At 35.2% G+C, this 27,698-nt stretch overlaps 1 protein-coding gene across 2 annotated transcripts in view; it reads left to right on the top strand.

The window, feature by feature from the left end:
- The window catches only part of pappab (pregnancy-associated plasma protein A, pappalysin 1b), a 105,646-nt gene that overhangs the window by 32,831 nt on the left and 45,117 nt on the right, over nt 1–27,698 (top strand). For both annotated transcript variants that reach the window (XM_051111015.1, XM_051111014.1), the window contains exons 7-10: nt 3,677–4,178; nt 18,139–18,267; nt 19,661–19,752; nt 27,116–27,312. In XM_051111015.1, coding sequence (XP_050966972.1) covers nt 3,677–4,178; nt 18,139–18,267; nt 19,661–19,752; nt 27,116–27,312 — 920 coding nt within the window. The remainder of the gene's footprint in view (nt 1–3,676; nt 4,179–18,138; nt 18,268–19,660; nt 19,753–27,115; nt 27,313–27,698) is intronic.

Raw genomic sequence — 27,698 nt, 5'->3', positions numbered from 1 at the left:
TCCCCCTTTTCCATCTAATATTTCTTCTAATATTCCCTTGATCAGCAGCTGAGGTACATGGGGGATCTATGTGGGAGACACTTAGCAAAAATTTGTGCATTTGATACTGCAAAAATGCATCTTGTTTCAGAACATCCCCGTTTGTTTTGGCCATCTAATTGAGCAACAAATACCCACCCTAGAACAACGGTGATATCTGAGTCAGACGTGCGAGGGAGGTTACCTAGATGCTTGGCTGAGGTCAACCAAATAAACATTAACAAAACTTTTGCCCGACGCTTTTTCCATTTGTCATTTAACTTGTAGTCAGACTACAAATGATGCTTGACTGAGGTCAACCAAAATAAACGTGAAAGAAGCTTTTACCTCACCTTTTTTTCCATTCGTCATACAACCAGTCAGATCAAAAACCAGCACTGTAAAAGCAAAAGTAGCTTCAAAAAGGAATGATTAAGCTACACTTAAATTGTTTAAATGTCTTTACATTAAACAGAATTAACAAATATCAAAAAGAAAGATACTGCAAAGCAAATCTTATTATGCATTTTTTTTCATCACAACATAAACAGTCATACGTAATACACTCACACATTTTAGACAGGAAAAAATAAAACTAAATAAATAATAAATAAAACAGCAGAGCAGATCTAAAATACAAATATGGCAGTCACTGGGCATTGAAGTTTTTCCAGTGCAAGAATATAAGCATGCTTTATCCACAATTTAATTTAGTATGTTTTTATTTCAAACAAAAACGTTCAAAATTAAAATAAAAAACATAATTGGACACTTTCTGGATGTGGTTCCTTAGCCTTAGTGTAACATGTTCATAGTTAATGTGATGAGCTACACCTGTGCTTACTTTCCTAGGAAACGTGTGAACTTCAGGAGAACTGACTTCATACATACACTAAAATCACTTCAATACCAGTTGGTTAGAAGTCTTTGCCAAAAAGGTTCAGGAAAATAAGACTCGTTCTAAGAAAAATTCTAGCTGCGTATATTTTCAGGTGCAATTTGGTATTTTCATGGCCAATGCAATCATACATATTTAAGCAGTGTTCGAATTGTGTCAAAGCCCCCTAACCAGACCCCCCCGCTCAAAAAAATAAATAAAATAAATAAATAAACCTTATATAAATATGATGAATATTTTGGTTTTGTCCTTGTTATCATCGAGAGAGCCTAATTCTAAGATAAAAACGTATTTTTGATCAGTGAATTAGGTGTACCAAACAATCACTAAGCAAAGAAGAAGTGAAAGAATGACTCTAGCTAGTATTTAAGCACTCATACCTCCTCTTATAATCAATGAAGCTGTCCATACACTGTATGATAAATGAATCTCTTACTTACATAGTTCGTACATCTGCACTTTGTTACTTATGATGGGGGAATTCGCGAGTTTCAGTCTGAACAAAACTCTAGGTTTCAGCAATGACTGTTCTGAACGCCTCTGATTGGCCACTGCATTCTAAACTCAACAGAGTCGTGTGTGATTGGCTATAATGCGCAACGCTGTAAAAACGCGTAAAAATAAAATACGATTTAATGAGCAGGTCTAAATTTAATACAGCAATCAAATCTTTTTATTTCATTTTCAGTAGTTTTATGTTTTAAGTATTATAGTTTTATCGAAACACCAGGGGACCCCCCCAGGTATATCTTTTTGGGTTTTATGGGGGGTCCCTTAATGCTTATGGGAGGTCCGGGACCCCCCAGCCCCCCCCTCAATTCGGACACTATATTTAAGTGAGGCTTATGAGTGTCCAAATTGTATTGTTTGCATCTTCTTAGTGGTGTTTTAAATAATTCTTATTTAGAAATATATATTTTTAATATTTTAGAAATATTTGTTTTGAGATATCTAAGCGAAGGTGGATGGAATTAAATGAATAATCCTCTACAGAAACTCATCAGTATCATATAAATGTATAATTATCTTTACTTAGTATAGCCAAAGGCTTGTAGCTGTTGGCCACTGCTGTAGGTCTCATTTAAGCACATTTTCCTTCAGAGCTTCAGTGGGGCCTCCCTGTCAAGCTCACCCCCTGTTTGGGCCCCTCCCCCTTTAGCTGCCTCACAATGACCTCTTGACAGTTTCTAAAAAGGAAAAACTGGGCCCAGGGCCAGAATTCTCCCCATGACCTCCTGCCACCTCACTGAAGAACATCATTTGGCCCTCTTAGAAACTGTTTGTTTGTTTTTGAAATGCCATTCATTAATCCAAGAACCCAGTAATCATATGTAATAGCAGAAGTCATTGCAACTGATATCGTTCAGGATCATATCTACAGTTTTTATGTTCATCTGTAAATAATTAGCAGTGCTTGCTAAGGCAAACATGGGTATTACTATTGGTCATACTTAGGTTTAAGGGTTTAACCGCATTGCAATACTCTGGCAAGCACGCTAGCATCCTGTCGACATCAATCTCTCATTTTCATAAACTCACAGTGTTTAAGGGGAAATAACATGACATTAGCTTGTGCTACCAAGTTTGAAACATGTTGACTAGAGAATACAGTCTTGGTTTTTAAGGATTCTGTAGAAGGATTGACTCATTTAGAGTAATTTGTTTGTGAATTGGACTACACTGCTTGCACTGTATGTGTTTGAGTTACTAAAAATAATCAATTCATAAGAGTCATTTGTGTGTGAATCAGACAACACTGGTCATGCTGTATGTTGTCTGCAGTCTGAAAGGAATTTTAGATGAAAAAACATTTCCGATTAAACGCCTAGACAAAAGAGTCTTGGTTTTCATCTTTTGCTGTCCTCCTGAGGTCCACCCAACATAAAAAAAGATTCCTTTTAAGAATTGGCTCATTTAGAATCACTTGTTTGTGAATTAATTTGTGATTAATTTCCAATTAATCAGCAAGAGAAAAAAGTTTTGATTTTCATCTTTTCCTGTCCTCCTTAGGTCCACCAAACAGAAAGGTTCAGTTCTTATGATGTATGTTTCTGATTCACTAAAAAGAATCAGTTTATAGGAGTCACTTGTGTGTAAATCAGACAACACTGGTTGTGGTGTTTGTTGTGTGCAGTCTGAAAAGACATTTAGATGGAAAAACATTTCCAATTAATCACCTAGAAAAAAGAGTTTTTCATCTTTTGCTGCCCTCCTTTGGTTCACTAGACAGAAAGATTCAGTATAAGGATTGACTCATTTAGAGTAATTTGTTTGTTTGTGGCTTGTGCTGTATGTTTCTGATTCACTAAAAACAAACATCAACAGTTCATAAGAGTCATTTGTGTGTGATGTAAAGACATTTCCAATTAATCTGCGAATGTTTTCCATGTTTTCTTTCTCCAAACCCTAGTTGTGAACTTTTTTTCCTAGTAATGAATTCAGGATAACTTCTTGACAATCTTGAAACTTAAAGAATTTCAAAGGGCTACTTACAGGCTGTAAAAATGGTGGGTCTATTGAACATCCATTCTTTCTTTTTGGCAATATTGCTATTGTTCATACTTTGAGTTTAAGGGTATTCAACAGCGTAGCAATACCCTGGCAAGCACGCTAACGTCCTGGCAGCATCAATATACCCCTCTCATTTTCATAACCTCAAAATGTATAAGGGGAAATAATGACATTAACTTGTGCTACCAAGTTTGAAACATGCTGACTGAAAAAAAGAGTCTTAGTTTCATTCTTTGCCATCCTCTTTAGGTCCACCAGACGTAGAGCAGGCCTGTGAAGCGAGCGTCAGCACTTGGAGCCCCAACGCCGGCCTAGACTCGAGTAGTGTTGGCTCAGCATCTTGCCCACCCCAGGGCTGTATGCTGCAGCTTGAGTTTACCCATCCACTGGTGCCTGACTCCCTTACCGTTTGGGTCACCTTCTTCTCTCCAGAGGAGACTGGACTCCCTGCAATCCATGACATCCTTCTGCTGACTCTCAGTGGCAACAACATCTCGCTGGGTCCACAGTATGTGTTCTGTGACGCACCGTTGACGCTTAAGCTAGATGTGAAGGAGGAGGTGTATGGGGTGCAGTTCTTCACCATGGAGCAGCACTTGGAAATCGATGCCACATTGCTTGCCTCAAAGCCAGACAATCCTTTGTGCCAGTCATGTCATCCTCTAGGCTATAGACTGATTCGTCAGCCACCGTTCACACATTCACCACATGGGCTGATCCTTCAGGAGCCCACTTTGAGATATGTGGACAGGTAAGGATTAGGAGTGTATATATTATTTATACTACTGTAGTTTTTATTATTGTTTTTTAATTAGCTTTCATTTTAGTTACATTTGTAGTAATTTTAGTTTTTAAATATGTTACTTTTAAGGTTTAATTTATTTTTGTTTCAGTTTTAGTTTTTATATTTATTTTATTTCCTGTTAGTATTTTAAATGCTTCAACTGAAATTACTTTAAGTTTTCATATAATATGCATATTTTGTTTTAATTCAGCTTTATTTCACTTATCAAAAAAGTTTTAATAGGTTTAGTACTAGTTTTAGTTAACAGTAATAACCCTGGATTTGACATCTATATACAGTTGAAGTCAAAAGTTTATATACAACTTGCAGAATCTGCAAAATGTTAATTATTTTACCAAAATAAGAAGGATCATACAAAATGTGTGTTTTTAATTTTTTTATTTAGTACTGACCGAAATAAGTTATTTCACATAAAAGAAGTTTACATTAAAAAAAAGTAAATAATAGTAATTTATAAAAACGACCCCGTTCAAAAGTTTACATACACTTGATTCTTAATACTGTGTTGTTACCTGAATAATCCACAGGTGTTTTTTTTTGTTGTTGTTGTTGTTGTTTAGTGATAGTTGGGACATTCTCAACCAAAAAAAAAAAAAAAAAAAACGCAATAGTTTTTAAATAATACAGAAAAATAAATTATGAATCATTTGATAACAGCTCATCACTGACTTGTGCAGTGAGCAGGTTTGCCAGGTTTTCACAATAAAACCTGCCCAATTGCTACTCAAAACAAGCCCAATCGCGTTTCAAGGGGGGTCGCCCGGTAAAAATTGCATTCTGGGCGAAATTTCAAGATTTTTAGCCATTGCATTGATACATTTGTATTGTTAGTCGTTTTATTGATGATCAGTGTATCGTTACACCCCTAGTAAGGATAAAATATTTATCCCTGTACTATAAATTATTTGTACTGGCAAGCTTAGACATATGAACTCTTAAAGAGGCTCTGAAAAGTTTTCTTTTGCATGTCAACATGACCGCCAACATAAACAAATAATGACTGAATGCGCCATTTATATAGCACTAACACTGTTCAAGACATTTCTAGGAATACTGGCACATGATGCCTTTGCCTTTGCCATGTGTTGATGTGTTTTGCCGTTGTATGAACCTTTCTTAGGTACTATGTGTGAGGTCTTCAAACATATCCTTTACTCTCTGGGCCAGGGGTTCAGGTCAGCTCAAAGAATTTCACAGCCAGCTTGTTGTCATCTGAGAGATACATGCTGAAGTGCTCCCAGCCAGTTTAACTTCATGGGATACTCATAAATTCTGAGTGGCCCAGTGTTTGAAGAGCCTCTGTCTCTTTGATGACAGCAGAAACATACAGACAGATTGACAGGCTGACAGATAGACTCCAACTGAGACAGACAGACAGACAGACAGATAGATAGATAGATAGATAGATAGATAGATAGATATACTCCAACTGAGATAGATAGATAGACAGACAGACAGATAGATGATAGACAGAAGATAGATAGATAGATAGATAAATAGATAGATAGACAGACAGACAGACAGACAGATAGATGATAGATAGATAGATAGATAGACAGATAGATAGATAGACAGACAGACAGACAGACAGACAGACAGACAGACAGATAGATGATAGATAGATAGATAGACAGATAGATAGATAGACAGACAGACAGACACGGACAGATAGATAGACGGACAGACAGATAGATGATAGATAGATAGATAGATAGATAGATAGATAGACGGACAGACAGATAGATGATAAATAGATAGATAGATAGATAGACAGACAGACAGACAGACAGACAGACAGATGATAGATAGAAGATAGACAGATAGATGATAGATAGACAGATAGACAGATAGATAGATAGATAGACGGACAAACAGATAGATGATAGATAGATAGATAGACAGACAGATAGATAGATAGATAGATAGACGGACAGACAGATAGATAGAAGATAGATAGATAGACAGACAGACAGATAGATGATAGATAGACAGAGAGATTGATAGACAGAGAGACAGATAGATAGACAGATAGATGATAGATAGATAGACAGACAGACAGATAGATGATAGATATAGATAGATAGATAGATAGATAGATAGATAGATAGACGGACAAACAGATAGATGATAGATAGACAGACAGATAGATAGATAGATAGATAGATAGACGGACAGATAGATAGAAGATAGATAGATAGACAGACAGACAGATAGATGATAGATAGACAGAGAGATTGATAGACAGAGAGACAGATAGATAGACAGACAGATAGATGATAGATAGATAGACAGACAGACAGATAGATGATAGATAGATAGACAGACAGACAGATAGATGATAGATCGACAGATAGATAGATAGATAGATAGATAGATAGATAGATAGACAGACAGATGATAGATAGAAGATAGATAGATAAACAGACAGACAGATAGATGATAGATAGACAGACAGATAGATGATAGACAGACAGACAGACAGATAGATGATAGATCGACAGATAGATAGATAGATAGATAGATAGATAGATAGATAGACAGACAGATGATAGATAGAAGATGGATAGATAAACAGACAGACAGACAGATAGATGATAGATAGACAGATAGATAGATAGATAGACAGACAGACAGACAGATAGATGATAGATCGACAGATAGATAGATAGATAGATAGATAGATAGATAGATAGATAGACAGACAGATGATAGATAGAAGATAGATAGATAAACAGACAGACAGACAGATAGATGATAGATAGACAGACAGATAGATGATAGACAGACAGACAAACAGATAGATAGATAGATAGATAGATAGAAGATAGATAGATAGACAGACAGACAGAGATGATAGATAGACAGACAGATAAACAGACAGACAGATAGATGATAGATCGACAGATAGATAGATAGATAGATAGATAGATAGATAGACAGACAGATGATAGATAGAAGATAGATAGATAAACAGACAGACAGACAGATAGATGATAGATAGACAGACAGATAGATGATAGACAGACAGACAAACAGATAGATAGATAGATAGAAGATAGATAGATAGACAGACAGACAGAGATGATAGATAGACAGACAGATAAACAGACAGACAGAGATGATAGATAGACAGACAGATAAACAGACAGACAGATAGATGATAGATAGACAGACAGACAGATAGATAGATAGATAGATAGATAGATAGATAGATAGATAGATAGACGGACAGACGAAAAGATGATAGATAGATAGATAGATAGATAGATAGATAGACAGACGGACAGACAGATAGATGATAGATCGATAGATAGATAGACAGACAGACAGATAGATAGATAGATAGATAGATAGATAGATAGATAGATAGATAGATAGATAGATAGATAGATAGATAGATAGATAGATAGATGGACAGACAGACAGACAGATAGATAGATAAATAGATAGATAGATGGACAGACAGATAGATGATAGATAGATTAGATAGATAGATAGATAGATAGATAGATAGATAGATAGATAGATAGATAGATAGATAGATAGATTTTTGTGAGTAGGACTACACAGCATGTGCTATGTTTTTGATCCACTAAAAATAATCAATATATAAAAGTAATTTGTTTGTGAATTACACTACACTGCTTGTGCTATATGTTTTTGATTCAAGAAAAAGAATTAGTTCGGAAGACCCTCATGTTATTCCAAGCTTGTAAGACCTTCATTCATCATCGCAACACAAATTAAGATACTTCGGAAGAAATCTGAGAGTTACGATTTTATTCAACAATTTCGGGATACTTTTTTGAAAAGTTACAATCATGAAATTTAAAGAATTATTATCTAATTACTTCTTAAAATCTGGGAAAAAATTGCCTATTTAGCATCCATCATTTCTTTCTAGGAAATATGCCTGTTATTAACAGGACATTAATGAAGAATTTAACCATTTAGTAGGCAAGCATTGTGTTGGGTTTTTTTTTTTTCAGAGCTTCTGAATGCTGGACCCTCCAACAGAAAAAGACCACACCTCAGTTGGCAGGCAGCCAATAATGTACATTAGCTTTCACAAAAAATCTACTCAGTGCATATAAGCAAGACCCAACATGAACTCGCTGAACTTCACCGTCCTCACACTGGGCTGTTTTGGGTGTTTTTTCTTGTTTCCAGAAAGTTGGCTGACAAGTGAAACTACAGTAAATACAGTGACAGCTGCAGCAGCAATACGTTAGGAAAAGACGTGCAGATCTTTTCATCTTAACAAATAAATATCCAGATATTATTATATATATAATATTTAGAATTGAAAAGAGTCTTAACAGATCTTCACAGAATTAAAGTAGTATTTATACTGACATATCCAAACATATATTAAAGCTGTGTTTAGTTTGTAGTAGCACAGTCCAAGTTGTGTTAGCGAGGTATCCAGATTCATCAGCCAACAGCTTAATCTGCTCAGATAATGTGGTTTTTAATTGAAACGGTTTGTTTTATATATTAATGCAGCACAGCTGTATTCACCAGATGGTGAGAAAATGTATCAGTGTATCAGCAGGCCTGTACCGCTCTGGGATCAGCGGAAAAAAAACACCCCTCATCTGAAATTCTTAAACGCACAGCGAAAGTGCTGTTAAGAAAGCTGTTGTGAGGAGTAATACAGGATATTTTAGAAATACTTCCACTTCAGCTAAAAGCCCAATCCAGGAAATTCATTATTCAGTATCGGCACAAGCGATTCCTCGAGTTAGGCTCCTTATGGGAATTTTACAGTAACTTCTAGATCTCTGACTTTTTTGAGTACTGTTTTTTTTATTATCGCACTGAGGCTAGTCTAAAGGAATTTACTGCAGAAGTTGGATTGGATATGAATAACAGTAAGGACTGGGGTCTGTCTGAGTTGAATAAATGGTGTTATGTTGCTCATACAGTCGGGAGCCAACGAGAATGCCTATTACCGCCATACTTACCGTCGCGGAAATGAGTACCATCTGTACATGTTTGACTTGGTGACTTTAAGGGTCCTTGCACAATGTAATTAAATAATATAATTTCTCTCTCTCTCTCTCTCTCTCTCTCTCTCTCTCTCTCTCTCTCTATATATATATATATACATAAATGAGAAAAAATATATAGAAATTAAAAACCACAGTATAAATGTAATTCTGTTAAATTGATCTATTTGATCAAAATACAGTGAAATAGTAATATTGGGAAATATTAGTACTATTTTTATTATTGAATAATTGAAATATTTTTGCAGTTTAATATTTTATAATATTAGTTTCACACGATCCTTCAGAAGTCATTCTAATACGTTAATATCATTCTAACATGATATTTAAAATAGAATTATTCTATTCTATTACACTATTTTAGTATTTAAAATGTAATCTAAATGTAATCTTTTGTGACATTATAAATGTAAATGTCTATATAAGTTTACCAATTTAATGCAACTTCATATAGTACATTATAAAAATAATTTTTTTGTTGAAGAACAAGTGAAAATGATTGCAGGGCAAGTAAACATTTTTTTTTTAAAAATATGATAACACTTTACAATACGGTTTGATAAGTTAACATTACTCAAATACTTTAGTTAACATGAATACTTCTACAGCATTTATTAATCTTTGTTTATATTAATTTTAGCATTTTGCATTTTAAAATCAAAAATTGTTTGTTAACATTAGTTAATGCACTGTGAACTAACATGAACAAACATTGAACAACTGTATTTTTATTACCTAATGTTAACAAAGATGAATAAATACTGTAATAAATGTATTGTTCATTGTTTGTTCATGTTAGTTAATACATTTGCTAATGTTAACAAATGACACCTCACTGTAAATTGTTGCCAAAAATATATATAAAGTTCTGATTTCTGTAATTAAGTTATAGATATGGAGTTGTTTCCCAAAGACTAGTAAAACAAAAGTTACTAAATTAACAGGAATCATTTGATGAGATTTGCTTGATCACTAAAGAGTTTGCTACCTGAATTGAAAAGTATTACTACAGGCAAAATTCTTGTCAGTTATTTTGTCCGATTGTTTTTGTTATTGTCCACTATCTGTTTTTCTCGCATCTTCTCCCTTTCGGTTCTCAATGTGGGTGGCCTTTTCTGAGTCCACACAGTGCTGATCCTTCATCGCGGTGTGACAATTAACTAGAGATCGTTTTCATATCGTCCAGGAAAACAAGGGCCATAAAATGTTTTGTCAGCTCCAGAGTGGCTCAAAATTACATGGCCATTTCATCCTCCAGGTGCAAGACTAGTTCGGCTCCAATAGAGGCAGGCAATCACTCATTGTGACCAGTGAAAGCAGCCCCAATCAAAGTGGTGTCTGGCTAAAAGAGGCAGGCTTCCTAATGAGAGCTCTTCAGTGTAGCAGGGGAATGTGCTGTAATATCCGATCTCACAGCCGCTATAGATCACTGCTGCTACAGTATGGAGAGTGATTAAACAGCATGGCCTCCGAGAACCGCCATACTCCTTTACACACCCGTGTTTTCATTTGCAGGCTTATCAATATGGTTATGTCACAGGCCAACAAGACAAGTGCTGTAAAAGAACACACATGATCCACAATGCTGCATGTTGTATGCATGCACAGGATGTGCAAATTTAGCTTTGTCTTGTGCATTTTAAAGTTCACCCAAAAAATGTAAATTTTGTAACTTACTGACCTACATTATCGTTTGTAAAATGCAAAATGAAAAGGTTTTTGAACATTCTTTATGCAAAATTTTTATTAAATTCATAGTGACCACATCTATGCAAAAAAAAAAAGACATGAGGATGAGGAAAATGTTAAGGAAAAAGGCGAGTAAAAGTTATTTGCAATATTTGCAATTCTCCCTTTTTTTATATTGCAATTACGAGTCCAATTTTGAAAGGAGAAAAAAGATGTTCTCAGAATGGCAAGTTTATATCTCACAAATTCAAAATTATCGATTTTTGTTTTATGCCAAAAATCATTAGGAAATTAAGTAAAGATCGTGTTCCATGAAGATATTTTGTAAAATTCCTACTGTAAATATATCAAAACTTAATTTTTGATTAGTAATATGCAATGTTAAGAACTTCATTTGGACAACTTTAAAGGTGATTTTCTCAATATTTAAATTTTTTGGCACCCTCAGATTCCAGATTTCAAATAGCTGTATCTCAACCAAATATTGTCCTATCACAGCAAACCACACATCAATGGAAAGCTTATTTATTCAGCTTTCAGATTATTTGTAAATCTCAATTTGGAAAAAATGACCTATATGACTGGTTTTGTGGTCCAGGGTCACAAATGAGTTTATATCTCACAATTCTGACTTTTTCTCTCAGTTTTGAGTTTATTTCTCAGAATTGCGAGTTTCTTTCTCAGAATTGTGATTCATTTCTCAGAATTGTGAGTTTATTTTTCAGAATTGTGACTTTTTTTTAGAATTGCGAGTTTATTTCTCAGAATTGCGATTTATTTCTCGGATTTTTAACTTTATTTCTTAGAATTGCGAGTTTATTTCTCATAATTGTGAGTTTATTTCTCAGAATTGCGACTCTATTTTTACTAATTGTGACATTATTTCTCAGAGTTGCGACTTTTTTCAGAATTGTGATTTATTTCTTAGAATCGTGTTTATTTTTCAGAATTGCAATGTATTTCTCAGAATTGTATTTATTTTTTAGAACTGCAACTTTTTCTCAGAATTGTGAGATTATTTTTCAGAATTGTGACAATATATCAGAATTGCAAGGTTTTTTTTCAGAATTGCAATTTATTCCTCAGAATTGCAACTTTATTTCTCAGAATTGCGAGTTTATTTCTCAGAATTGTGAATTTATTTTTGTGCAATTGCAAGTTATAACTTGCATAACCTTCATAACTTGCAAATCGTGAGTTTATATCTCATAATTCTGAGACAAAAAGTCAGAACTGCGAGATGTAAGCTCGCAATTGTGAGAAAAAAAGTCTGAATTGTGAGATAAAAAGTCTCAATTATCTCTAGAGGCGGAAACTGACTTTTATAGAAAAATTTGTGTGTACAAGAGCTTGTCACCCAGCGATAACCACTGTTATTCAACGAAATTGACATTAGATAGCGGGATAGTCTTACAAATCCGAAACAGGGATGACGTTTTTTGTGGGCGGTTCAAGTGGCAGTCTATGGAGCTATGGAATAAAATAAAAAAAGATAAATTTGATTTTATATTTCAAAATTCTGACTTTATTCTCTCAATTCCGAGATTATATCTCACAAGTCTAATAAGGAAAAACAACTCGTCATTCTCTCCTTTTCCCCTCGGCTCAAAAAAAGTTTATATCCCACACTTCTTTCCTTTTTTCCCCTCAGAATGATCAAACTCACTAGTTTTAAGTTAAATTGAGTTATAAAGTCCGAATTAGGAGATATAAACGTGCATTTGCAAGAAAAAAAAATTCAGAATTGTGAGATAAAATAAATAAATATTATGTAAAAATTGTAACAGTAATAGGTTTAAATAATATTTAATGCTGTAACTGTAGGGTTGATACAATATGTCCCCTAGGAACAGCGTATGTGAATATTATGTAGACCTATTGTTTAAATCAAATTTATGCTTTAAAAGTAGAGTAATCATAGCAGTTTTCATCCATAGTCTGTCCGTTTAAACATCTGCGTTTAGCTTCAAATGGCGTCTTTGACGACAGTATTCTATACAAATTATTTGCATTCCGATTTTGACATCAAAAGGCACAAAAATATTTTTTTTTCTCTTATTCCATGGATTTTAGCCATTTACCTCCACTTGTTACCAGTGTTTTTCTGCAAACACTGTGCGCGCGCAGCTGCAAGTGACGTCACTGTGACGTCTACTCGAAATAATGGATAATTGCTTTAAAGCTGTGAAATACACACGATTAATGACTTCAGAATAGTGTCTATTCACAAGTGAGACATTCTGGGTTAGACATCTGTGTTTGTGCAGTGTCTTTTTGTTTTCCTGTAGTAATCTGAAGAGATTACGTCTTACCTACTTGAAGGTCAACATTGCAAGAATTTTGTCCAACATTTCCCCAGAGCTGTCAAGCAGCGTGTTTCTCGTTCATTCATCGAGCATATAGTAAGCAGCACTTGATGGATCTCTTGGGTTGAGTTGCGGTCTGACCAAACATCTGTGGTTTGGTAAATTATACGATTGAGGTTGTGTTGTTGTTTTATTTAGCCATATGAAATCTGATTTTGATTTTAAATGACAAATTATTTCCAGTCCTTTGAAGTAATTAAGTTTTTAGATCATCATTCTCCTAAACACTTCAAGCAGCGAGCAGCTGCACAGAGGGCTTAGCATTATGACATGCATCTCTTTGATTTCTTTTGAAGGTATACAGCGAATACTATAATATGATTTTTCCAGCATCTGGGCTGAAAGAGAGGAGTACCTTCAGAAAGACTAAGGAGGATGAGTGTGCTCCTCTATAGAGCTCATTTACAAGCACCAGAAAAGACGATCCTGTATATCTCTCTCTTCTGCTAGTTTGTTTCAAAGTCCAGCTGCATTGAAGTACAGACCACAGTGCACAAAAAAACAGGTTTTCATTCCATATGAGATACATGTTTCTAAACGTTTCTTTTCTTAGTCAGCACAAAGAGATGAATTCACACTTCAAATAAGCATAAAAAAGAACTTTAATAAAGTACACCTCTTTTATGATGAACATGTTTTTGAATAAAAAAATAGTTTTTACATTTTTTTAAATACACCTGTCCTTATATCTTCATAAAGAAATATTTGAGAAATTTGTGTCTGATAAAAATCAAATTCAGTGTCAGTGTCAGTGCCAATAGCCTTGTGGGCAGCATGCTGACTCCAGGCGCCCCCGAGTTCAAGTCCTGGCCTGTGGACCTTTCCTGATCCCGTCCTTCTCTCTCTCTTCACTTCCTGTCATTACTTTCCTATCAAAGTAAAGGCTAAAATGCAAAAAAAAAAAAAAAAATCTTTACAAAATAATAGTAATAAAATAAAAATAAAAGTAAAAAAAAATCATGTCATGTGGTACAGTCAAAAATTTCATGCAAAAATATCATTGGGGGGAAAAAACAGGAAATGACATCATAGAGAGGACCTCTGCAGACCCCCATGTCTGTGTGTCAAAAGTCTTTTGGAAATATCAGATTATTTGTAGTTAGTTCAGGTTGTACGATGTAATGGTGCAATTTTCTCCAAAAATTGCTATTTATTAATGTATAATTCATATTTGTCAAAAAAAAAAAAATATTTTTGTATGTCCATTTTTTTTTTCCCACAGCTCACAATTCAGACCTTTTTTTTGTGACTTTTTGTTTTTAGAATTAAACAAAAATGCATGATATAAACTCAATTCTGAGGGGTTTTTTTTTCTCCAAATTTGGAGTTTATATCTTGCTATTCTGACTTTATGTAACACAAGTTCATATTACGCAATGCTGACTTTATGATTTACGGTTGGTTCAGGTTGGAAGATGTAATAGTGCAACTTCCCCAAAAATTTTATATTTATTAATGAATAATTCATATTTTGTATGCACAGTTTTTTTTTCCACAAATCTTTTCTCGACTTTCTGATTTTTTTGTTCCAGAATTATGAGATATAAACTCGCAATTAGATATAAAGTACTCAATATGCATGCAAAATGTTAATCTTTTATAATTAATTAATAATTTTTACTTTATTACACCACATTTTTTAAAGTAAAAAAAAATTTACTTTTCATGAAAATCCTATAAATGTGTCAAAAATTAAACTTCCATGAATACAATTTTTTTTTTCTAAAATTTTGTTTCTAAACAGAATTCCTTTTTTTTTTTTTTTTTTTTACATAGAACATGTTTTTGCATTCCACTGCATTCCTTTTCCAGTTTTTTGCATGTAAACATGCTGTTTTTTTAACCATAGCGCTCACTTCTCGTGTCTTTTGTGTATCTTGTGTATGACACAGCATTCTAAAAATACAACATAAGTTTAGCTTTTAAAAACAGCATGTCTCATTCTGGCCCCTTATATGTCACTAACCCATATGATAATTTGGGAATGAAAAGAAACTCTGGACAGATGAAAAACCTATGAGTGTTGATAGAAACCAACCCATTATGATTTCAGGAAGTGAAACTGGTCATATTTATACCCAGAGATTTAGTGTCTGGTTACCGTCTTGTTTAACTACCCCTGTGCTTCCTGAACATTGTCAGCGCTACACGCTCCCACCCTATTGACTTAAGACCGAAGGGAGCTGCGCTGTTTTCCCACACTACTGCGGGGTATCCCGCACGGGAATAGCGATGATGTCATGAGCTGCCACAAATTCCAACACAGAGGCTTGAAAAATGTTGTTATCGTCCGAAAACACGAAGCCAGGAAGGTGCTGTGACAGACTGCAGCGTTTGAGCTCGAGTAAAATTTCATTTGAACCTCGTCGTCTGCTGGCGAATATCTAAAAAGTTTTATATCTGCATGCGGGTTTATTTTTAAGAATGATCTTCTGTGAGCATTTTTAGTAGTGTGCAAAAGCTCCAGTTGCTCAAATAAATGATTATGATTTCACAAACAAACAGCCTGGCCGCAAATTCGTAATGCAGCCACAAGACATTGATGGCTAAATTGATACTTACTCGATTCAACAGGCAAAATATCCTTTCCTCGTTGTGGAAGCCAAGCCAACGGTCTACCTCAGGAGTCACTGTGGCTGTTAAGGATAGCAGCAGTACTCTTTTAGCTTTGCTCTGCCTCTCCACAACAAACATGTCTTAGAAAAACACAGCCACAAGACCACATTGCGGGCCAAGATCTTCCAGCTCCTGCCTTTGGGGGTTGGCTCAGACTCCGCGTGCAGTTCTAGCAAAGTGTCCTCTGGCACTCGGCGGTTCTCACACCACTGAGGCTCTCTGACCCATATTTGACTGTTTGGGAAGTCTGCAGCTGGAGGAGCTCGTGGGGTTTTAGAGCCTCATGGTGGAGCTGATTGAGTCGAGTATACCTGAACCAGCTGTGAGGCTTTCCGCACACTGCGCGATCCCTCCAACTTTGTGTTCCTGCAGGCGGAAAGTTAAAGCGGTGTAAAGGATCTGAGAAGCATATGTGCAGACAGAGGTTTAGGGGTTGATCTGAGTCGTGATTAAAATGTTTTCGTTAACCCGAGCCCCATAAGCAGCCGGGTCGATAACAGGAAGATTTTTTTTTTTTTCTTTTTTAGTGGAGTTAAGGACTAGTAACGCAGACAGATGGGCGTATTGTCCGAGAGAAATGCACCGTACCTCCCCCTCTGCCTCTCCAATTGATCCTGCGCTCCATTCTCCGTCGCTCTATTCTTGGCTTTTCATTGTGAGCTGAAGACAAATAGAACGAGAGAGGAAATGCATTTTATGGGACGAGGGGTCTTGGCTTATTTGGGTGGTCTGTATCCTACGCCGAGGCCTGATACCAGCACAGATGATGACTAGAGCTTTCCTTTGCGCTGAGTCTTGCGCTTCATGTACCTGAAGGGTTGTATTACAGTCATGACGAGCGCCGAGAGAACAGAGTGTGTACAGCACGCTTTGTACTCTACGTAGAGTCACATTACAATAGCCATCCTTTCTTAGCATCTAATTGTTGGTGCTTGAGGATGAAAGGGGACAGTTTGTTTCGCACGAAATCCCTTAAATTAAATGCGCTGAGTGCTTATCGCCCTGTATAATAGCAAACACTATAACTGTCTTATAAACACTCATTCCAGAGTAATTTTCCATCTCTCGGTTGTAAATATTTGAAGAGTGTTAACGTAGGTAGAGGTAAGCAGATTGCTTTTGAAGGTATAAAGACTTTTCTTTATACCAAAGGATTTTGCGATATATATTTGTGATATGGAGATGTTATAGAAAAGTGTGCATGTTCAACTTAAGCTGGGAACAGGTGCAGGATTTAAGTGCTAATATATAATAAAGCGATAAATGATGACAGTTCTTGTCATGTTTTCTTAAAGTACTAATGGAAAGCATGTGAGCAATATATCTGTTCAACAGTGTCTGTTTGGCAGCAGTACTCTAACTTTTAATCAAACTTTTATCTCTAATAAAACATTTGAAAACCCTGTTGAAACACATGCACCTTATTGTTTAAAAGTTTCAGGGTTGGTAAGATTTTTATTTTTATTTTTTTTAAATAATCTCTTATGTTCACTAAGGCTTCATTTTTTTAATGTTTTTTTAAATCATGAATGTTGAACGCAGTTGTGCTGTTTCGCTTTTATTAGTTTTTTTATTTTATTTTATGGAGGCCCATTTCTGCCACTGAATAAAAAATAAAAAAAGGTCATTGTGACTTTTTATCTCACAATTCTGACTTCTTCTGACTGAGTTTTAAAGTCATAACTTGCAAATCTACAATATTAACTTGAAACTCTGAGAAATAAAGTCAGAATTGTGTGATATAAATTTGTGAGATATAAGTTTGTATCTCGCAGTTGTGACTTTTTATCTCAGAATTCCAAGTTTATTTCTCACAATTCTAACATGCAATTGCGAGTTAAGTCAGAATTGTGAAATATAAATTTGCAATTCTGAGAACACATCAGACTTTTTTCCATCAAATTTGGACTTTATAAGTTGCAATTGCAAGTTTATATCTCACAATTCTGAGAAAAAGTCAGATTTCCAAGTTTATATCTTGTAATTCTCACAATTCTAACTTTATAAAATGCAATTACGAGTTATTAAATCAGAATTGTGAGATATAAATTTGCAGTTCTGAGAACATATCAGACTTTTCTCCCTCAAAATTTGACTTTATAAGTTGCAATTCCGAGTTCATATCTAGCATTGGGGGAGTTGGGTTTCTCTAAACCACCCAATAATTTACATCCTGCACAAAAGTTTAAAAACATACTAATAGCCCTTGTTTTTGTGTTCCAGGGACTTAAAGCCGGATGAGACGTACACCTACCATGTGCTGACAGTGTCTAGAAGATCAGAAAGTGAACCATCTCCTCCTCTCTCTCACCAGCTTGGCTCACCCTACTGTGGAGACGGACTCATCCAAAAGTGAGTTCACTCTTTAAACTCTCACTGCATTTACTAATGGAAATAAAAAACTTATATACCCATGTGGAATAATTGCAACCACTGTGGGCTTCAATAGCTATAGCCATGTTATAAAAATAGGTCTAGAGTTGTGTATAAAACAATCTGTAATTAACATAATTAAAGGATTAGTTTATTTCCAGAATAAGAATTTATTGTTCTCCATGTAGTGAATTTAAATTGGAACCAGTGGGTCCAAATTGCTACTTGTTCCCAGTTGAGAAACAATGGTCTAATCTAGCAAAACAATCAGTCATTTTCTTAAAAAAAATTAACAATTTATATACTTTTTTGACCACAAATGCTGCATTGAAACTACAATTTGGACCTTCAACCTGTTGATCCCCATTGAAGTCCACTATATGGAGAAAAATCCTGGAATGTTTTCCTCAGAAACCGTTATTCCAGAAACCTGGAAGTGAACTAATCCTTTAACAAAACGGGTCATTGAATTGAATTAAATGGCTCATTAAAATTTTAGCAAAATTACTGTGTGAGGTTGTTTACAGAGGCTGTAACTTGAAATACAATTTGTCTTGTTCCATTAGCAGAATTTTCTCATTTTAAGTATAAACCTTACTTTATTTCTTATTTTGGTAAAAGCTGTTTTGAACCGTGTCTGACAAAAGGTTCATTTTTGATTCATTTAAAAGGGTCATCGGATGCCCATTTTCCACAAGTTGATATTAGCACATTAAGCCACGAAACTTGCTAACTAGTACAGTATTAGGAAAGGTGATTGCAGAAATTTAAAAAAAAACCTTATACTCACTTCTGCTGTAAGTGAAGCTGGATCACGAATGATTTGCGCGAACATAGACGCATTTATGTAGGGGCTTTCCTTTCACAAACATAATGCATAACATAACGTAATCCACTGCATCTTCAGCGGCTCAGATGTCGGGAGTAAATGACGACCACTATGTTCATTATTACATCCAGCAACACAACACCTTAATCACTCAATTTGAGATATTCTTGTCTAACTTACATCCCTGCTCCGGCATCAAAACAATGGAGGTCGGACTGTAACAGCTGATCTGAGGTAAGACGCTCATGTCAGTCAAGTATCCTGGGAGCGGCTTCTGTTGGTGTGACGCCACACTGACAGGCATTTGAAAATGGCTCGATTTAAAAAAGGAGATATTATTTTTACAGATTAATTAAAAACCACTGCATGGATTTTATCATTATAGGGTAGATTTGTACATACACTGCCAACACACATTAATGTTCAAACAACATGTAAAAGTGAAGTTTATATCCGATGACCCCTTTAAAAGCAGCAGTGTTGCAGTAAGGTTGATTTGTGTAATGTTACTCTTTTAATGACTTAAGTATGTATGCCTTTCAGATATCTCGGAGAACAATGTGATGACATGAACTTTGCTAATGGAGATGGCTGTTCAAACCAGTGCAAGAAAGAGCCGCTGTTCAACTGTGTTGGTATGTGACCATCATTTGTGTATGTTTGTGTGTATGGCAAAAAATAAAAAAATAATAATAATAACAGCATATGCGTTTGAAATGACACGGGAGTGAATAAATAATGACAGGATTTTCATTTTGGCTTATTTTTAGAGCTATTTCAACAAGAAAGTACAATAAACAAAAGGTATATGAAGTGTAGCATCAGTTTGATTGATGTTGTGCTCCAGCAGCATTTAGCTGTATTGCTCATTACTTCTCAGCGCTCTATTGATGTCAGTTCTGCCCGGTTGCCCAGCCATCAATCTCATGGCTTCAGCCTGTCATCAGTGTCACACAGTGTCCTACACTGACAATGTGTGAAAGACCAAGAAAGTTCTGTTGTACTATCCTTTTATAGCACAAAACTTGTTAGCTGGTTGTGATGTTAATGGAGTGCTTTAAGTTGTGAGCTAATCAGTTCTGTCAAAACAATTGGCCACATAATTGGACCCTCTTACGGACATTTAAGTCCCCTCACAAAGGACTTTACTCTTTGCTGTAGAGCTCTCAGATCTGCCTAACGAGCACTAGCGAGGCTTTGTGGCACTTCTTCCTGTTAGCAGTAATGCAACAATCCCCTTTTCTTCTAAACGTGTGGACGGAAAGCTGGAGTGGAGTAAAAAAAAAGACAGAGAGAAGAAAAGGAGGCAGCAAAGAAGAACAGATAAGAAGGGCTTTTGAAGTTCGCTGTTGAATGTAGCCAACATTCATCTAGCTGAAGTCTTGTCTGACCTCTAGGACACCTCTGGAAGTCTGAGGTTGCACTAGTACCCGACAGTGCTTAATTGGCAGTTCCGCTTTTTTTGGAGTAGGTTCAATGAGTTCAGCCTTCACTGCCTTAAAGGAACAGTTCACACAAAAATGAACATTTATCACTTATAAAAATGCAAAAAAAGAGAGAAAGCATAAACGTCACAGAGAAACTATGTTGAAATCACAGTGCACGCTTTCAATACGTGACTATTACAGCGTCCTCAAAATTCAAGATATTGGGATAAAATGAGTATGTATGAGTTTTTGTCTCGTATTTAATTCATATGATAGCCATAAAAACATTTTATGTTCCCAAAAGAACATTTTAGTGAACAGTTCTTAAAATAACCTTTTTTTCTTATTTTGAAGAATGTTTTAATAATCTAAAGAACATTTTTCTACTACAAAGAACCTTTAGTGAAATGGAAAGTTTCCGTGGATGCTTAAAGTTCTTCACGGAACCATCACTGCCAATAAAGAGCTTTTATTTTTGAGAGTAGTTAAGCAATATTATACAAGTAGGCATGCTGTTTTTCTCAAATATTAGCACAACTGAAAATGTGAAACTGTCAAACTTTTTACAGCAGCGTACCCCCTGGGGCATTTTAACATTCTTCTGCGTACCCCCTCTCTCCACTTAGACTGCAGTCACACCTTTTCTATTAAAGGACAATATTTGCCCCCTTAAATTGATTTACAGGTGCATTTTCTATCCTTATTAATTGTATATCATGTTTTATGTCATATTCTTAACATTCCATTAAGTGTATTATTAATATAATAAATAAAGTAATAAATTATGGCAAATCGAAGTGATTCTTAGTGCAGATTTAAAAATAAAACCGTCAATAGGTGGCGGCAAGTCACTGTCTTAATGAGCCAGGCATCGCGTCATTCATTCATTTATTCAGTAATGAAGCAAAATGCTTATGAATAGGATATTAATAATAATCACTGACTCTCCAAATCGTTTAAAGCTGCAGATTCGTTCACTAACGAAACACAGTTGGAAAAATTTAGTTGGAGCTATTATTATTTTGTTGCATATTTATTCTGTTTAAAATGTAGACTTCATTTAAAATGTAAATGTTAATTTAATAATACCTATATTCATTTTTTTTGTTGAACTGTTGTAAAAATTGTCACATTTGCCATCATTTGGATATTCAGGGAAATTTGCATTCTCGTATTTTAAACATGAAAACAATAACTTGCACTGTATCTGTATCGAAGAGAGTTTAAATCGATCTCAGTGTACAGTCCATGTCAGTATTTGCTCTTCATGCTGTTAAGTGAAGATCTACTTTTTTAAGATACATTTAACAGCAGTGCGATTTGCTAGAGCAGCATATTGAGCGGGCATCCTATCACATGCACGCTGCTTGTGTGGATGCCGTCAGTTTTGACCGCAAAAGATGAGGTAAGCTGTTTGGATATCATGTATTTATTTACGGCACACCCATTTTCCTGTTTTTACATTAGACGTGGCATTTTGCTTGTCAGAAATACATGTTCATTTTAATATTACTTTAAGTTGGGGTAGAAATAAATTAATGGCAAAACTCCCCACCTCCTCCGTTACCTCACGTACCCCAGTTCGAAAACCGCTGTTCTAAACAAAGCCTCAGCAGAACAGTTGTAAATTTTTGAGCAAAACACAGTGGCGTTTTGTATTTGGTTCCTGAAAGAATCTGCAGTTTTAAATGAATCAGTTGAGTCAATGATTCAGTGACTCATTCATAATGACACTTGCTCTGTTCCTGAAGGAATCAGCGGTGTGAACCAGTCAATTGCATGAATGACACAATGACTCACTCATTAAGACAGTGGCTTCATTTGAAAGCACTGCTTTTGAATTAGTAATTACTTACACTCTTAAAAATAAAGATACTTCACAATGCCATAGAAGAACCTTTTTTGTCTAAATGGTTCCATAAAGAACCTTTAACCTGTTTCACGAAAGGTTCTTTGTGGAGAAAGAAGATTCTTCAGATTATAAAAATGTAAGAAAGAGATGGTTCTTTAAAGGAGACGTCCACTTCCAGAACAGCAATTTACAAATAATTTACTCACCCCCTAGTTATCCAATATGTTCATGTCTTTCTGTCTTCAGTCGTAAAGAAATTCTGTTTTTTGAGGAAAGCATTTTAGGATTTTTCTCCATATAATGGACTTCACTGGTGCCCCAATTTTGAACTTCCAAAATGCAGTTTAAATGCAGCTTCAAAGAGCTCTAAATGATCCCAGCCGAGGAAGAAGGGTCTTATCTTGCAAAACATTGTCATTTTTTTCCAAAAATAAAAATTTGTATACTTTTTAAGCACAAAAGCTTGTGTAGCACAGGCTCTAGGATGCGCGTTCACGATTTTGAGTCCTTTTTAACTGTTGGTCCGATCTCATTAAAAGGACCAAGTTTACCTGAAAATTTTGTGTTTTGTCCGCCATGAGCTAAGAATTCCAGCAACATAAGACACTTAAGCCTACGACTGACAGTTTAGGAGTTACGAGCAATTTCATACTTTTGATCGCTGAAGCGGCCCTGTCAGACTGATTGGGACAAGCCTTGGTCATGTTGTAGGCGGTGTGAGTACTACCATCCATCCAAGTTTTAATTCTCTATGATCAGTTTATGTGGAGATTCTCGCTGATCCGTGACCAGTCTGACAACTGTAATAGGGTTTTAGTGCTACATTGCCACACTACCATTCATGACTCCTCTCCCATGGTCTCATGGGATAGTAAGTCAGCTGGATGTGTACTTCAGAATCTCACAAGAAATAATATGTCATGAACTATACTTTTTGCCTACTATATAGTAGGGAAGTTTCCAATTTTGGATGCAGCTGCTGATTTGCCACTTTTAAAGGAATCATTCCCTTTTTGTAAAGTTTTGTAAGACACGCTCAAATAATTTCAAAATGTCATTTTTTGTTAATACAGCACACCCCTAGTCTCTGTTCATTTTTTCATTGAAATTGCATGGAAAAGAGCAACCAGTGCAGTGTTCCAAAATTCATCCTTTGCATTTCACTGAAAAAATAATTAAAATAAAGTTAGATCTGGAACGACATGAGGGTGAGTAAATGACAGAATATTTATTTTCTTTGCAGAACTATTCCTTTAAATATAATAGTCACTGACATTGAGCACATTCCATTTGCTTTGCTACATCATTTTTGTACATCTTTGTGTGGAAAGTTGGCGCTTTCTATGTTACTTTAAACAACATCTCAATTTTTGGTCGGCTGTTTTGTCCAAAACAGTAGAATGCTGGACAGAAATAAAATGTCTTATCTCAGCTTAGTGTTTTTTGAGCAACTTACATTTATGTTGAACAAACCCCAAGACAAACCTCTGATCAAGCAGAAGGGCAAAGATCTACGGTTACATCAACCCTGTGCTTCTTGATATTTTCCAACGGTCTGTTTTGAACGTGTCACGCGAACCGTACGCGGTACCACAGTATTAATAAAACACTTCCCCTGCTTTTTTAGCACAGGAAGTGATGTGACAAGGTGCAGCGTGGATCCTGCTGCCCTTTATACATAGTAGCTTCCTCTGAATGATGTACTGCGGCTGCTGTGCGCCTGAGGATGCCTCTAACTTTACATAGTCTGTCCTTGTTAATATTGTTTTGTAGCTTGCCAGGGAAAGAGTGTTTGATTTGATAAGTGCACATCTTGCAAACTTGTTTCCTGACCACTGTTTGCCATGATTGACACCTCGTAGCTGTTGATTACCAGGATGGCTGGACTGAACAGGTGACACAACGTTGCAATTCAAAGCATGTTCCCTTGGTGTCAGCTATACGCGTTCAAATTTTGCTGACACCTCAGGGCCTGGGCGAAGACAGGAACGGGACACATCAGGGCACAAAACAAAGAACAAACAACACAAATCAACATTTTAAAAGGCTAGACCTCTTATTAAAAAGAAGCTTGAAGTCCTTCACCTGATAACGATAGTGGGATTTTAATTGAGGTGATCAATTTGCTAGAAGCGCGTCTGGGCTGCTGATACATGGAGTACAGTCATAAAAGATAATCAATCTGTCATCATGAATGATGATTTATGACTGTCCTTGTTTGAAAGCCAGTAAAAAAATAGGCCATGTATTAACACTGTGAAGTAATGCCAAGTAAAACAATGAGTGCTCTAAACAACCTTTATGACAAACTAAACAGAATGTCCTGTACTCAGCTAAATTAAATATCAGCTGAGGTTGACACCACTTGGAAGATTATATTATTATCATTTATATATGACCCTTGTGACTGGTTTTGTGGTCCAGGATCACATATATATTAAAAAATTATAAAATTATGTGTGTGTGTGTGTGTGTGTATTATATATATATATATATATATATATATATATATATATATATATGTATATGTGTGTGTGTGTGTGTGTGTGTATATATATATATATATAATTTATTTATTTAATTTTTATTTTTTTTTTTCTTTTAAATATATGTGATCCTGGACCACAAAACCAGTCATAATGCTCAAATTAAGTAAATAAATAAGCTTTTCATTGATGTTTGGTTTGTTAGGATACACTGTAAAAAATAAAAAAACACAATTTGTTGAGTCAGCTTAAAATAATTTGTTACCCTGCTGCCTTAAAAATTTAAGTTCAGTCAACTAAAATAAGTTTATTCAACTTGACATGTTAAGTTGTACTAAGTAACAACTTAGATATTCGTGTTTGCTAAACTTAACAGATGGGTAAGTAACCCAGCTGCCTTAAAATTTGAAGTTGATTCAACTCAAATATCTAAGTGGTCACTTAGTATAATTTAACATTTCAAGTTGAATACACTTTTTTTTTTGAGTTGACTGAACTTCATTTTATTTTGAGTAAAATGAACTTAAAAACTTTAAGGCAGCCAGGTTACAAATTATTTTAAGTTGACTCAACAAATTGTTTTTTACAGTGTAGGGCAATATTTGGCCAATGTTATAACTATTTGAAAATCTGGAATCTAAGGGTGCAAAAAAAATCCAAATATTGAAAAAATCACAGTTAAAGTTGTCCAAATCAAACATTAAGTGTTGATATATTTATGGCAGGAAATTTACAAAATATCTTCATAAAACATGATATATATATATATATATATATATATATATATATATATTGTCAACATGTAAGAATAGACGTAGACGTGCATAGACGTGAGTGCAAGATGTGTTGTTATAATTTTAAACGTTAAAATGCCAACAAGTTACAACCTGCCCACAAAAATGTATTTATTTGCATATTATACAGACTGTGTAAATGTAATTCATTTGGCTGATTGATAAACTGGTTTTTATTTAGAGAATATTCAAATTAGCGTTGTTGTTTTTTTATGTACGAAAAGTGAGATCACTCATCATTAACTTACCCACACAATTATAAAGTTAACAGATAGCAAGTTACCAAGCAAATTACAAATTATAGAAATGAAACTATACATAGCGCAGGCTGATAAGTCGTTAACACAAACTGATGATATTCACAGTGTTAAACTACTTGGCACAAGCTGTTGTTTATGCAGCCAATGAGCTTCTTGCTTTACACTTAAATGGCTGGTTAGCATTCATTAGAGCAGTTCCCAGTATGCTTTCAGAGTTCCTGTGAAACCATCCACCTCCCCAGCTCCACCTGTGTAGATCTGCTATAGGTTATTATATGCGACATTGGACCACAAAACCAGTCATAAGGGTCAGTTTTTAATTAAAATAAGCTGAATAAATAAGCTTTCCATTGATGTATGGTTTGTTATGATAGGGCAATATTTGGTTGAGATACAACTATTTGAAAATCTGGAATCTGAATGTGCAAAAAAATCAAAGTATTGAGAAAATCGCCATTTAAAGTTGTCCAAATGAAGTTCTTAGCACTGCACAAATTTTGATATATTTACGATAGGAAATGTACAACATATCTTAATTAAACATGATCTTTACTTAATATCCTAATGATTTTTAGCATAAAAAAAATATCAATAATGTTGACCTTTACAATGTATTGTTGGCTATTGCTACAAATGTACCTGTGCTACTGTGGTCCAGGGTAACATATACGCTATTTGTGCAGCAGCAGTATGTTTCAAATACTCACAGCAGTCTGTCGGTGTCTGTATTGGCAGTAGCAAGTTCCTGTACCTGCTTTGCAGCAGCAGCAGCAATAATCTACAACAACAGCAATAGCCAACAGCAACAGCATTTCAGCAAAGTAGAAGATCTATCCTGCCAAGACCAAATACATTAACACTGTCATATCCATTACCATGCTAAATTCTTCAGAGAGTTGTCATGATAGAAATATCTATATATATATATATATATATATATATATATATATATATATACTGTAGATAGGTAAAGCATTTTAGGTGGTTTGCCATTTATGTTTCACTATTGAAGTTGTCTGCCTCCTGAAACTGTCTGAGAACCCCTGGGATAAAGTTAAGGACATGAATAACTGCTAGCAGCTCAAACAGTCTGCTGATCTCAGCATTTGAGATAGGACTTTAATGCAGAGCTTCAGTATTGCTCTCATACTGCTTCATCTCTATCTCTCTCCTCTGAAGATGAGCCCAGCTTGTGTTACTTCTACGACGGTGATGGTGTGTGTGAGGACTTTGAGCGGGAGACGAGCGTAAGGGACTGTGGTCTCTATACCCCGAGCGGCTTCCTGGATCAATGGGCCACTGCGGTGCAGGTGTCCAATGAGGAGAAGATACACTGTCCAGCGGAGGTGGCTGTTGGATATCCTGCAGTGACAAAGGTGAGTATGCCTAAAAAGGCACTTTTACAGGCATATCTGCACGTACATACGGTGTGGGATGTGTTGAAGACGCCATGAAATGTTGATTGACATTTAGTATTGTAAATATATACACACTGCTGTTTAAAAATTTGGGATCAGTAAGATTTTTGATGTTTTTAAAGAAGTCTCATGCTCATCAAAGCTCCGTTTATTTGATCAAAAAACAGAAAATGTAATATTATGTAATATTATTGCAATTTAAAATAACAAGTTTTCTATTTTAATATACTTATAAAGATATAATTTATTTCTGTGATGCAAAGCTGAATTTTCATCAGCCATTACTCCAATCTTCAGTGTCACGCAATCCTTCAGAAATCATGCTAATATCTTGATTTATGATC

The sequence above is a fragment of the Labeo rohita genome, chromosome 5 (genome assembly GCF_022985175.1).
Source record: "Labeo rohita strain BAU-BD-2019 chromosome 5, IGBB_LRoh.1.0, whole genome shotgun sequence".
Taxonomy (NCBI): Eukaryota; Metazoa; Chordata; class Actinopteri; order Cypriniformes; family Cyprinidae; genus Labeo; species Labeo rohita.
This window is presented reverse-complemented; position numbering and strand designations above follow the sequence as displayed.